This window comes from Dama dama, chromosome 21, assembly GCF_033118175.1.
Source record: "Dama dama isolate Ldn47 chromosome 21, ASM3311817v1, whole genome shotgun sequence".
Classification (NCBI taxonomy): domain Eukaryota; kingdom Metazoa; phylum Chordata; class Mammalia; order Artiodactyla; family Cervidae; genus Dama; species Dama dama.
The window spans coordinates 39,430,001-39,444,617 of NC_083701.1; the positions used below are offsets into that span (position 1 = coordinate 39,430,001).

The window sequence follows — 14,617 nt, forward strand, 5'->3', positions numbered from 1 at the left end:
ACAGGCACGAGGCGGCCCTGAAGCTCTACAAGGTAAGCAGTGACATCCATTTCTCTTGGCACGGAGTGGAGGAGGGAATTAACTGTTTCGGAGCTTGGAGCGCCGATCTGCAAGTTAAGGAAAAAGGAGAGAGGGGAAAAAAAAAAATAGAAGGGCTAGAGCCACAGTCTCTGCTTCACGTTACTAAATGCAGAGTCTATTGAAATAGATGGAATTGGAGAATTTATTTAAAGGATTTGCTGTATGTCCCTTTTACACCTGTCTCTGTGGGATTGATCACTCTACTGGTTGCCCTGAAATAACATCACTTTTCTGAGTGTTTCCACCTATAAAATAATACTCTTAAACCTCTTTAATTGATTGATTAAAAACAACAACATTGCACCACTCTTGGCTAAGTATGAATGGTTTCAGGGAGCAGAGGACAAAAACAGCACTGCCTTGTGAATGCATCATCTTTTGTTTAGTGACAAACAAGGGTGATCCAAACACTGTGTGTGTGCGCGTGTTTTCCTGTAAGTTTCTGGTGGTACTGAGTAAAAAGACACCCTCCTTTAGCATCAGTTGAAAGTCTTCTGCTTAACTCTGTTGTTATTTTGCATAACTTCCCAAGCTAGTAATCTTTTTATCCCGTCCCTCTATGGGTGTGGCACCGGTAAAAGTGTTCATTAAATGGCAAATAACACTTTTATAGGGGAGAAAGCTTTGCAGATGTAATGAATACGTCCAAGTGTTGACTCTCATTTGTCACATACCTTGACTTGACTTTTTCTGAACCCTAATTACTGGTTAATTTATTTTCTGCAGTTTGTTTACTGGATTGGCCTGATTGTCTTGGTTCATGTACAGCAGGAACAGATTCATTTCTATGATGAATAACTTGGTAACTTATTAAAAACTTCTTTTGTCCAGAGGATATTAAAATTCAGAAAATATTGCAAACCATTAGTCACTGTAACAAGCTCTAATATGATTGCAAAATCCATTTTGCAAGTGTTATCTATTGATTTATACTAGAAATCAGTGATAACTATACTATCAGGAGTCACCCGGCGATTATGATACCTGCGGCTCTTCAAATATGCTTTCAAACTATAAACAGACCACAAAAAGAGCAGAATGTGGCTATCTGGGGCAGGTGCAGGCATTATTTATTTGGATTGGCCCGCCACTATTTGTTTGGGCTGTTTCTTGACGTTCAAATGCTGGATTGATGTACTGAGCGTGAAAACCTAAAGTCGTGGTGTGAGAATTTGTAACATTGTGCCTGTGATACTGGCGCTCCGTGGATCAATAACGAAAGCATTAGATTTGGGTTACACAGTTTGAGGGGAGTGCAGGCCCTCACATAAAATGGAAAACTTCTAAGTTGATGGTATTGAAAACAGAATAGAATGATTATAATCCATCGCTTTTATAGCAACAGCTAACAGCCGTTCAGTTGTCAACTTTTCTTCTGTTGATACCTGATCTATTAAAACTTTTAGAATATCTAGGAGAAAAAAAAACACATTAAGTTTGTATAAATAATAGATCCTGACCCTGGGAGCTATATAGAATATTCATGAACTGTGTTTATATTCACGCAAGTCCTCCAACACTTTAAATTAACATGTTGTGAATAGAAGATATAAATGTACAAATTTTTCTGCTTTATTAATCTCACGTGGGAAGCTAAAGAAAGGTAGAGCATTCCTGTTGATTTTCTCAGGAAAGGCTATTTAATCTCATTGCCAGATACTTATTTACGTGTGTGTGTGTGTGTATTAAGTTTATCCATGAATATGGACTGACCACCCTCACTGTCTGCAGAGCAGTTTGCTAGGTGCCAGGATTACCCTTGAAGTTCCATTTCAGAGAGGGCTGGATTTTGTCTTTGACTGTATACCAACCAGATGAGATAGAACTTGTTTATGAATAGGTCCTTAAAGCAGAGAGAGCTTGAGATACCAGAACCAAAGGCTATATGTCCTCTTTTGTAAAAATTTTATTTATTTCATTTTTGGCTGTGCTGAATCTTCATTGCAGTGTGGGCTTTTTTCTAGTTGCAGTGAGTGGGGGCTACTCTCTAGTGGTGGTGCTCGGGCTTCTCATTGCAGTGGGTTCTTTCGTGGAATACAGGCTCTAGGGTGCTGAGACTTCAGTGTGGCTCCCAGGCTATAGAGCACAGGCTCAATAGCCGTGGTGGACAGGCTTAGCTGCTCTGCGTTACATGTGGTCTTCCTGGATCAGGATTGAACCTGTGTCTCCTGCACTGGCAGGCAGATCCTTTACCACTGAGCCACCAGCGAAGCCTGGCTGTATGTACTCTTACCTTCAAAATGTTGTACATACAAATTGACTCTCCCCACCATCGTATTTATTTCCTTATCTCTTAAATACCTACATGTCCTTGTGGGGTAGTGTCTCCAAATGGTCAGCAAACAAATAAAAACACACTTTGAACAAGCTTACCTTGAGTTAAAAAGATTAGACAGATAAATATTGGAGCCATTGAAACTCAGTATTGGGCAGTGGGACTCTATTATTTTGCATCAGCCTTCAAAGAGCATTTATTCATTCTAGCAATCACTAGAAATAATTCCTCCAGAGTAGCAATGTGTTGAGGATGTGGTTTCTAAACTGATTCACAGAAACTGTGTGAGTCAGATCCAGAGGATTTTCAAGAGCAGTAATGAGGATATTAGCAAGCTTGGTCGGCTTGTGTAGGCAAAATAAAATTGCTCCATAAGTAACATTAATTGCTTTTAAATGAGACCCTAACAAATTGGCCCAGGCCTGGAAAAAAATGATGGTTTATAATATGGTGAAAATATTAAAATTGGACTTAAAACAGTGTCTGAGCTAATGACCAGACAATAATTGCCTATATAAAATTCATTTTCATTAGGAGTTTAATTTACATCATTTTGCATTGTGAATTATTCAGACTTTAAGGGAAAGTGACAAGTAGCAGTGAAAAGACAGATAAATACAGGGCTGGGAGAAAAACAGCTCTTCTCATTGACAGCATATTGATTCATAACACTCCCAAATGTGGGGATGTGTCAGGACAATTTGAATGGGCCACTTTACCTCTTGCATGGTCAACCTGAAGCAGTCTTACCTCAAAGAAGTGTGTGTCCTTATTCCAGTTTAAGGAGGTTAGAGGTTAAAGGTTAAGGGGTAGCTTAAAAGCATCATCTGCCTAGCTGCTTAACTTTAACCTGATCAATTTAATGAAAATCTGTTTTACAGATGTTGTTTTAATGTATTTGGCAGGATTTAAGCAGCTTTAACATTAGACGTATGCTAGTAAAAATTATTTCTTTATTTGACCAGAACAACACCTTTCCTTTCATGTTTAAGGTAGAAGGCTTGTGGGTTATGGTATTTTGGCAAAGAACCCAGAGGCAGAATGTGTTGATGATCTTTCCATATGGGCTCCAAAAAAAAAAGAATACCTTTATGTCTATTGCTAACGATGACTGCAAAAACAAACAAAGCTGCATTCGTTTTTTTGGCAGTATTCTTTTCCTTAGGATTTTTTTGTGAAGGAATTTTGTTATTGTGAAGACAAGCTTGCTCATTTCTTCAAGCAAACTTGTCTGAAACATTAGGCACTATTCAAATTTTGATCTTATTTTTCCTCCAGAAATTTTAGTGATGAAGCAAAATTGGGCTAAAAAATGTAAACAATAAATTGAAATTGCAGATTGCACTTAATCTTCTCTTTTAATGTCTGAAAGTATATTTAAAGTGAGGTTAATAAGTACTGAATGTATGAAGTGAAAGTGTTAGTCACTCGTTTGTGTTCAACTCTTTGCGACCCCATGGACTGTAGTCCACCAGGCTTCTCTGTCCATGGAATTCTCCAGGCAAGAATACTTGAGTGGGTGGCCATTCCCTTCTCCAGGGGATCTTTCCAACCCAGGGATCAAACCCAGGTCTTCTACATTGCAGGCAGATTCTTTACCATCTGAGCCACCAGGGAAGCCCCTGTGTGTGCATATCTATATCTGTATAATGCCAAAACAGTGTTCTCAGCTAACCAGTTTATTAGATTTGATTATAGTTTTCTAATTTCACGCCTTTGCATCCTCTACAAATTTCTGTCAATTGATATTCACATAATGAGTCCTCAATAAATATTTGTAAGATGAATAATGGACTAATGCATAAATTGAGAAATGTATTAAAGAAACTTCTTTACTTCAAACCCTCATTAAAAAATGCACTGCAATTTAGTCTACTCCTTAAGTGATCCCAATCTTTTTCTAAAGTGTCCAGGAGAAAGATGTAGCGAAAACCACTGAGCATTCCGCATTCCAACTGAGAAAGAACGAACAAGACTCTGGTAATATTTCAGATTCACAGTTTACCTTATTCACAGCCTTAGAATGGCTGAAACTTTTCTGGCCAGCTGATTGGTTGACTGCCATCCTGTGCTGGGCGTGCAAATACTCTTGCCACACCTGAGCTTCAGCTGCTTTTATATTATATGTATTTTTAAATGGAGTGTTCACAGCTTCACTGGATCAAAGTTAAAAACTTAATTATACTAGTCTTTATTTTTCTTCTTGCATCTGCTAGTTGTGAAGGAGAATCATCTGTCTGAATTCCATAAGGCTGTTTTTATATTTGGATTTCAAATTGGCTGAGGGCAGTGAATGAATCTCCCGTCTCCATGGTGAGCAAAGGAAGACACGTGGGATTTAGTCCTACGTAACTTTTAGTGTAACAGTCCCTCAAGGAACATTTTTGGAGTTTTCTCATTATCCATGTTATGGATGAAAGAATCCAGGTTAAGAACTAAAATCAAGGTGTGGGGGAGGGTCACAGAAGAGAATGCACACACACACACACACACACACACATTGGACAGTGTATATGGCAAGGAAATTAAAAAAATGGTATAATTAGCTTCACCTGCAGTTTTTTTTTTCTTTTTAAACTGGTAGGAAATATAATAATCTGATCAGTTTGGAATTAACAAAGAATCATAAGCATTTTCATTTCAGTAGTCCTGAGTCCAACTTTGCAATTTAAAATCAAATATACCCGATATGTACCATTTCAATTATTGAACTGTCATTGTCCCGGTGTGATGGTAAAAGAGGTCAGGAGATTGTGTGATGCCTATTTGCATAAAAGTCATTGTGCAAAAGGAAATTGGAATATGTGTGTGTATCTGAAAAACCAAAACAGGTTTTTCTTAATCTTATTCTAGTCATTTGTTTAGATAAAGAAAGCTGTTTTCAGAGATAAACAAAAGTTATTCTTTTCTGTTGCTAAACATTAACCTGAATATGGAAATTTTTGCACTTTTTACATTAGTTTCATATTTCTGTTCCTCTCAAGGTTGAATTTCAGTGTGAAATTTAATTCCAGCTGCAGGATTTATTTTTTTTTAAAGTAATCACAACTCAAATTATTTTATTGTATTTTCATATAAAAAGCAAGGCAGAGGCTGAAAAAGTTCCTGTAGTAGAACAATACATGCTGGCTTAATACTTATAACTAATAAATACACAGATCAAATAGAGATCAGCTGGTTAGATAATAGCAACTAATAAATCACTAGTGTTTTCAGATCACAATGTAATTGGCCAGACCTGCTACTTTGTCTCCTTCTGTTTTTAAGCTTGACATTTACTGAAGCACACCATGTGTCAGAACATGGCTACTTCAGCACAAATATGGGTGTTCTCACTGCATTCACAAGGCAAGAAATATATATTACAGTATGAGCTGAGAACTCTCTTTATATTCCAGTAGGGAAAAAAGATCAAAAATATCTGTTTATCCAGATACACTATATATATATATATATATATACACTATATATACACTATATATATGTATACACACTATATATATATAGGTATCTCTATATTAATATATATAGATAGATACACACACCTATAGATACATGATGATACATGCCAGCCTGTAGAAGGATGACTTTAGACCAGGTATTCACAACTTAGTACATCCATGTCAGGAGAGATAAAATGATATTGCATGTGTGGAACTGTTACCAAACTCAAACAAAATTTAAAGAAAGCAAAGCCTGTCACTGGGACTCCCTGATTTTATTTTTGATGTGTCTTTCCTTAACTGGTCCTGCCATATCCCCACACATCAGGCACTCACCGTTATTCTCTTCTCTCTTTGCTGAAATGCTTACTGTTTTCTCCTGCCTAGATCTTCTCTTCATGGAAATACTCTGTGTTGTGAGATCAGCCATCAAATTCCCCAAAGAAAACGAGCATCGTTTTAATTAAGGAGGAAGGACACCTTTCTCTAAAAGCAGAGTAGTACATTAAAAGGTGTAAATGACTCTCAGGTTTTTTTTCCCAGAGTGTATTTGGTTTTAAAGGAACCACTTAATCTGGATGAATTTCTAATGTATGAGGGGGAACCAGTTGTTATGTCAGCCATGGGGATGTGGAGGGTGGTAGCCCACCCTAACAGCTTCCTTCATCTCCCTCCTTCCAAACACACACATACACACACACACACATCACATATCACACCCAACCTCCACCTCAGAAAAGTAGTAAAAACTGGCACTACCATTAATTTACCCCAGGACCATGTCAACTCAGACTTTAGGATTGGTGTTACAGTGTTTGTGTAAGTTGTGCTCATCGTCTCATGTGAAGTGTAGAAAGAAAGCGTTAGTCACTCAGTAGTGTCTGACTCTGCGACCCCATGGGCTGTAGCCCACTAGCCTCCTCTGTCCATGGGATTTTCCAGGCAAGGATACTGAAGTGGGTTGCCATTTCATTCTCCAGGGCATCTTCCTGACCCAGGGATAGAACCCATGTCTTCTGCATTTAACCCAAAGTTGTAAATCCCTATGTATCTCCCACCCTGAGATCATTTTAGGAAATGCAGACAGAGGTTTATATCTTATGATGAATGTATTCTCCCCACTGGTTTCTTTGGCTTCCACGTAATCATCCTTGCTAGTGGAGCTTGTTTAAAATCACCGAAATGCTTGTGTGGGTGCTGGGATGCCATGCAGTAAGGCGGCCAAAGTCATATGTTAAGCAGGCCTCACGCTGCTGAAAGGGTCTTGGCCCCGGGTGGAGTGAGGAGGAGCTGGCATGTGCATAATGACTGCGATTCTGCTTCCAAAACATCTGGCCTGCCTGAGTTCTACTGGAAACGCTTTACCAAGTTTGCTTGAAGTCTGAGCCTGTGCTCAGGCGAGTTCAATTAGACGTGGAGATTTGTTCATTATTCAGATAATTCAAGCCTTCAAAAGGCACTCTTCCCCCCCCCCCCAAATTATCAGTGTATTTCCAGAGACCTTGTGGTGATCTGATTTATTGAAAAGAAGAGCAACAATTAGAGGCACAGTCCCCAAGAACTTGCTGGGAAACATCTTCAGATTCTGTAACCAAGGAGGAATATGGTGATTGATGTTCTGTTTGCAGAATACCCAAATGACATCCCAAGTTTTACTTCTGATAAATACAGAAACATTCATTGAGCACTTCGTTTGGACTGGGTTTTTAAATGTCTCTATTTATGGAGATAGTCCCATTAATGAGGAAGGATACAAACCATGTTCTCTAAGGTGATGCTTCCTAGCTGACTCTGTTCTTCCAGTGTGGCAGAGCCTTTAATCAAATTAAGGGTTGAATCCGTATACTAAATCCTAAAGGAAATAAACCCTGAATATTCATTGGAATGACTGATGCTGAAGCTGAAGCTCCAATGCTTTGGCCACCTGATGTGATGAGCCAGCTCATTGAAAAAGACCCTGTTGCTGGGAAAGATGGAAGGCAAAATGAGAAGGGGGCAGCAGAGGATGAGATGGTTAGAGAAGTATCACTGACTCAATGGATGTGAATTTGAGCAAACTCTGGGAGACAGTGAAGGATAGGAACGCATGGCATGCGGCAGCCCATGGGGTCTCAGAGAATCAAGCAGGACTTAGCGACTAAACAACAACCATATACTAGCCCACAAAAGCTTCCGTGCTTTTATTCATCAGTGGTTGGTCGAAAGGCTAGGTGTGATTGCTTTCTTGGGTCATCAGTAGCTGTAGAACAATATGTCTTGGCTGACTCATTGCTCTTTTGCAGTGTAAGACTTTGTGAGTCAGTTTCAGACAAAGGTTATGGTGGGAATTACAGAGCGAACTAGAGCTTCTCTATTAGTTGGAAGGTTTATGTTGTTCTTTAAACATGAGGATGATGCAGTTCCTGGAAAATGGAGAAGAAAACAATTTGCTAAAGATGCAAAATGTGTCAAATTACAACTTTCAGTCAATTCCCTTTTACAACAAAGATATAACTTAGAGTCTTAGAGTCTTGGAGACTCTGTTTACAATGCTATTGATGAGAATTCTACTTAAAGGTAAATTATTGTGATGACAGTTCTGTTGTCACTGTTAGTAACTATTATATGTGGTTAACATTCCATTTCACTTAGTTTTATAATATTTTATTAATATTCTAGGTTTCTTTAAAGGAAAAGTACTTTTGCAGCTTTGAATATAATACATATATTAAATATGTATATGTAAATATAAATGTGTATTGAGATCATATTATTATTTTATTGATACATATTTTCCTGAAGACTTTCTTTCATTGGAAGTATTTGGAAGCATAGAATATACTTTGGGCTTCCCTGGTGGCTCAGACGGTAAAGAATTCACCTGCAATGCAGGAGACCTGGGTTCAGTTCCTGGGTTGGGAAGATCTCCTGGAGAAAGGAACAGCTACCCACTCCAGTATTCTTGCCTGGAGAATTCTATGGACAGAGGAACCTGGCAGGCTATAGTCCATATGGTCACAAAGAGTCAGACATGCCTGAGCGACTTTCACTTCACTTCACTTCATCTGTCATTGGGCTTCCCACGTGACTCAGACAGTAAAGAATTTTCCTGCAATGCCAGAGACTTGGGTTCAGTCCCTGGGTTGGAAAGATCCCCTGGAGAAGGGCATGACAACCCACTCCAGTATTCTTGCCTGGAGAATCCCATGGACTGAGGAACCATGATGTCGCAAAGAGCTGGACACGACTGAGCGACTAACACTTTCAGATTGAATCTTCCATACTATTGGGCTTCCTTCCTAGCTCCTTCGGTAAAGAATCTGTCTGCAATGCAGGAGACACAGGTTCTATTCCTGAGTCAGGAAGATCCCCTGGAGAAAGGAATGGCTACCCACTCCAGTATTCTTGCCTGGAAAATTCCATGGACAGAAGAGCTGGTGGGCTGTAGTCCGTGGAGTCACACAGAGTCGGACAGCACTGAGTGACTTAAAAAAAAAATTTCACTTGGGTGTCCACTTTTATCCCTTCAAGTGACAGATTATTTTAAAGATCCTGCAGATGTGATGTAACAAAAGAGCTCAGTAGTAGGGTTTACAGCCATGAAAGCGTTTAACTGGCATGATGAACTTACAGCTCTTGGGAGCATCTCCAAACTGGAAGGAGACACAGCTGGTTAAAATTGTTACCTGTTTACTGTCACAATAGAATTCTTTCCCTTTAAAGAAACTTTCTTTTCCTGACATTTTGGGGGTGCTTGGTATAGTAAATAGAAAGGACTCATAGAATATTTATCACTCCGAGTGCCTGAGCTCTCAGTGCTTGCAAGTTAAGCACCTTCGGAAGCTGCCTTAATTCATTCAGGTCACCGGGTACTTCGGCAGTAATGTACTAAATGGTACCCCGCTGACCTGGAAGAGGGAATGTGCGTCCCTAAGCATTTAACTTCCTCCACAGTAACAAGTAAAAGCACAGTCTAGACCCTACCCAGCACCCCAGTCTTCTCTTCCCTTTCCCCAACATCCTTACAGCTACTGGAGGAAGTCCTATTCATTTGCTATGCACCTAGCCTTTTAAAAGATAATCTTGTTTTGAATTATTATTTTTTTTTAAACCTATATCTTCTACTTCTTACTTTGATCCCTTTCATTCCAAGTTTCCAGGAATTTTCTTTCCACCAGAGGTTTCTTTCTTTCTCTTTTAAATCTCTTCATCTTTTATTTTTATTTATTTATTTTGGCTGCACTGGGTCTTCGTTGCTGTACTTGGGCTTTGCTAGTTGCAGCGCGTGGGGGCTGCTTTCTAGTTGTGGTGCATGGGCTTCTCGTTTCGGTGGTGTGTCTTGTTGTAAAGCACAGGCTCTGGGTGCATGGACTTCAGTAGTTGCAGCACGCAGGTTCAGTAGTTGTGGCTCCCAGGCTTAGTTGCTCCGCAACATGTGGGATCTTCCCAGACCAGGGATCAAACCTGTGTCTTCTGCATTGGCTGGTGGATCCTTAATCACTAGAACACCAGGGGAATCCACCACTGTAGGTTTCTAATGCACTCTTTCTCCTCCTTGAGAATTTGCTAATGATTCCAGAGAACTGGTCCACATCTTTTTAGAACCATTGACATGAACTTAGAGATGCTTGAGGAAATCTTTGCCTTTCTGAATCTGGCTTCCAATCCTTCAAAAAATATTCTCAGTCATTGACACCACTGTAATTGAGTATATTCAGTGATGAATAATCTTTTAATGAAAAGTAAGAATAGTTTCAGTTGTTGAAGTGACAGAACTATTGGCAGGAGAGACTCCCATTACCGGTAGCCGGTATGTGTAAAGGGTGTAAGGACATTTTGATAATTATGACATTTGATAATTATGGTGGGCAGTATCTTTCAAAGACTTCCAATATTTCTCACTATTACTTTGGCAATAACACTATGCAATAACAATGCAAAGAACACTAGCATGTGTCCTTAGGGCCTGAAGTCATTCACTGTTCAGTTGTGGGGAATCTGGTAACAAGTCTAACAAAAGAGTGTTGGTTTACAATGTATCTCCTTTAAAGTGAAAGTGAAAAAGTGAAAGTGTTCCTTGCTCAACTGTGTCAACTCTTTGCAACCCCATAATCGCTCAACTGTGTCAACTCTTTGCAACCCCATGGACTGTAGTCCGCCAGGCTCCTCTGTCCATGGCATTCTCCAGCCCAGAATACTGGAGTGGGGTGCCATTCCCTTCTTCAGGGGATCTCCTGACCCAGGGGCCGAACCCATGTCTCCTGCATTGTCAGGCAGGTTCTTTACCATCTGAGCCACCTTAAACTCAACATATCATACCTTAAACTCAGCACTTACCCCTGAGTAACAGGGTAAGGGACATCAGACACGATGGGAGGGGAGAATGATTCCCCAATTTACACCAAAGAAATACTGTTGTTTTCTATTTTTATTTTTTTTTATTGGAGTATAATTGCTTTACAATGGTGTATTAATTTCTACTGTGCAACAAAGTGAATCAGCCATATGTATACATACACCCCCTCTTTTTTGGATTTCCTTTCCATTTAGGGTCAACACAGAGCATTGAGTTTCCTGAGCTATATATAGTAGGTTCTCATTAGTTATGTACTTTACACATAGTATCAATAGTGTATATATGTCAGTCCCAATCTCCCATTTCATCCCCTTCTTGCTTTCCCTCTTTGTGTCCATAAGTTTGTTCTCTGTCTTTTTAAAAATAAAATTAATATGCTAAAACGGGAAATACGTAAACAGTGGAGTATACCTTTCAGATTTGATTTCATTTGGTGATTGGTACAATACAGACTTTGGAAGAGAGAAAACACTCTCCTCCTTAGTATGAGATGCTATCACTACTATGTAAACAGAGGTCCCTCAATGTCCTTTGAGAAAGAATTTGGATAAAAGCATGTTCTGGTTTAATTTATTTGTTTTTGGTTTATTGTAATTTTTATTAGCAAATTAAGTAATTAAAAAAACACATTTGGATGGAACAATTGTACCAAGATTTTCCATGATGAATATTTCCTGAGAAGATACTCCCCAGGCTTATAACCAAATTCCTTAAAAATAGATCCAAAGAGAATTCATAAATAACTTTTTTCCCAGAAAAGTAGACACTTTGACTCTGTTAATTCCGTAAATATTAGAAAAAGTAAGATGGGTTTTATGAAGAACTCTTTAATTTTTGCAGTATTCATTCTTAACATGGCAGTGGAATTACCATCTTTAAAGTCACAAATGCAAAAACCTCATCCTATTGCTTAATTGTGTCAACATTTACTTAGATGTATATTTCAAAAGGGCTTCCCAGGTGGTGGTAGTAGTAAAGAACCTGCCTGCCAATGCAGGAGAGATAAGAGATGCAGGTTCAACGCCTGGGTCGGGAAGATCCCTTGGAGGAGGGGAAGATCCCTTCTTGCCTGGAGAATGCCATGGACAGGAGTCTGGCGGGCCGCAGTGCAGAGGGTCACAATGAGTTGGACACAACTGAAGTGACTTAGCACAAACGCACGCATCTTTCAAAATAGACTCTCAGGTATAATATTTACATTCAAGTTCCTGTAGCAAGTACTAGGTCATTCTATTTCTTCCAGTAGAACCATGGCTACCCCTTTAAATGTAATGGCTTTGTAACTTATTGTAAAAGCATTGATACAGAAGTACATTGAAATTGATTTTTTTCAAGTCTGTTAACACTTTTCTAAAAAGTGAACCACTTAATTCTTTAGCAGTGAGTATAGAAGAATGTGGATGTATTTCAGTTCTCATGTGTTTGGTCATTAAAAAGGCAAAATGCCAGTATTCCAATGATGTTTTCAGTATGTATCCAAGGAGACCTATTTATGCCTATTTTGCTCAAACCCTGGAACAAATTGCATGCACACGTGTGTGGGGGGTTTGTGTGGGGGGAGACAGAGAGAGAGGAGTCAGAATACAGTATCCTAAGACTTATTTTAAAAATTGATGGAGATTTTGAGTTAATCATTAATGCCCACTTATTTTATTTTAAAGTAGATCACAGAAATCTCTTCCTACCCATTGTAAGCGTTCTCAGTCCCTAGAGATAATAAACCTTTGATGATGTTGTGCAAGATTCGTCAACAAGCCCTGAAATCAGTCTTGTATGTACACATGACTAATCAAAGTTTCAAGGAACAGGATGCATGCATGCATGCATGCTCAGTCACTTCATTCGTCCATGGGATTCTCCAAGCAAGAGAACTGGAGTGGGTTGCCATGCCCTCCTCCAGGGAATTTTCCCGAATCAGGGACTAAGCCTGCATCTTCTACATTGCAGGCAGATTCTTTTACCCACTGAGCTGACTGGGAAGCCCCAGGGAACAGGATGTGAACTGGTAAAAGTGATAAGTTACAGGCGCTCCAGAAAGTCAATGGCCTCACCAAATGTGGGAGCACATTGAGAAGGCCTTACAGAAGGGAGGTCCTGTTTCCACTATTGGAACAGGTATCTTTTTACAAAGGCTTGAGCACTAAGTCTTGTGAAAAATCATCTTTTATGCAAAGAGTTTCTTAAAGTAATCTCTATCTAATTAGTACTTTGTTCTTTTCTTTGCCTTCAAGTCATAACAGATACAGCAAGACACTTAGACTCAAAAGGATCCTTGAAATTCTGGGAATTAGGTAATCAGAACAAATACCTTCTTAAATTGATCAACTCTCAGATGTCCCCAGGGGAACATGATAGGATAAGACAGCAATCTCAATAATTAAACTTGAAATTATTTAGGAAAATGTGAGTAAAAGTCTCAAGAAATCAGTTCTAAAATAGAGAAGGAAGGAACTAATGGAAAAGAAAGAAGAAAGTGAAGCACTCAGTCGTGTCCGACTCTTTGCAACCCCATGTACTATAGCCTGCCAGGCTTCTCCATCCATGGGACTTTCCAGGCAGGGGTACTGGAATGGGTTGCCATTTCCTTCTCCAGGGGATTTTCCTGACCCAGGAATCGAACTCAGGTCTACTGCACTACAGGCTAGTTCTTTACCCTCTGAACCACCAGGGAAGCCCAACCTACCATATGGACAGGGCAGTGAATGTTGAGGCCGTTGTATTCTGCTTGAGTACTGCAACGTTTTATTTTCAGCAGCTTTATTGAGATATAATTCATGTACCACAAAATTCACTCACTTAAAGCATCCAATTAATTTTTTTTTAGAATAGTCACAGAATTATGCAACCATCACCACAATTGATTTTTGAACATTTTCAATACTCCAAAAGAAATCCTATGCTGTTTACCTCTACTCCTCCCCACCGCCCGATAATCCCAACCTCCCCAGCCCTGGCCCTTGACAACCACTAATTACACTCTGTCTATATAGTCTAGAATCATACTATATTTTGTTCTTTGTGACAGGCTTCTTTCACTTAACGTAATGTTTTCAAGATTCATCTATATTGTGGTATCAGTCAGCATTTCATACCTTTTTATTATGGAATCCCCATTGTATGGATAGACTACATTTTATTTACCCTCTTATCAGTTTATGGGCATTTGAGTTGTTTCAACTTTTTGGCTATTATGAATAATGAAACTGAGCATTTGTATATAGGTTTTTGTATGGATATTGTGGATATGTGTTTTCCTTTCTCTTGGGTTTATACCTACAAGTGGAATTCCTGAAACAACAGTCACTGGTATTAACTGGACTCAGTACTGCTGGTCACTTCTTGTATCTGATCAGCTCCTTTTCCCTTTTCTTTAAAGAATAGTACAAATGTTTATCACTCTCCCAGTGAGAGTGATAAACTTTGCCTTATTCATCTTCTCCTCCATGACCAATAAAAGTCCAGTGAGAAAATTAATTTGAACAT

The 14,617-nt window shown here is 39.2% G+C and overlaps 1 protein-coding gene across 5 annotated transcripts in view; it reads left to right on the plus strand.

Moving 5' to 3' along the window:
• The window catches only part of ZFHX4 (zinc finger homeobox 4), a 201,294-nt gene that overhangs the window by 26,885 nt on the left and 159,792 nt on the right, over window positions 1-14,617 (plus strand). For all 5 annotated transcript variants that reach the window (XM_061123519.1, XM_061123521.1, XM_061123522.1 and 2 more), the window contains exon 3: window positions 1-32. This exon is cut by the window's left edge. In XM_061123519.1, coding sequence (XP_060979502.1) covers window positions 1-32 — 32 coding nt within the window. The remainder of the gene's footprint in view (window positions 33-14,617) is intronic.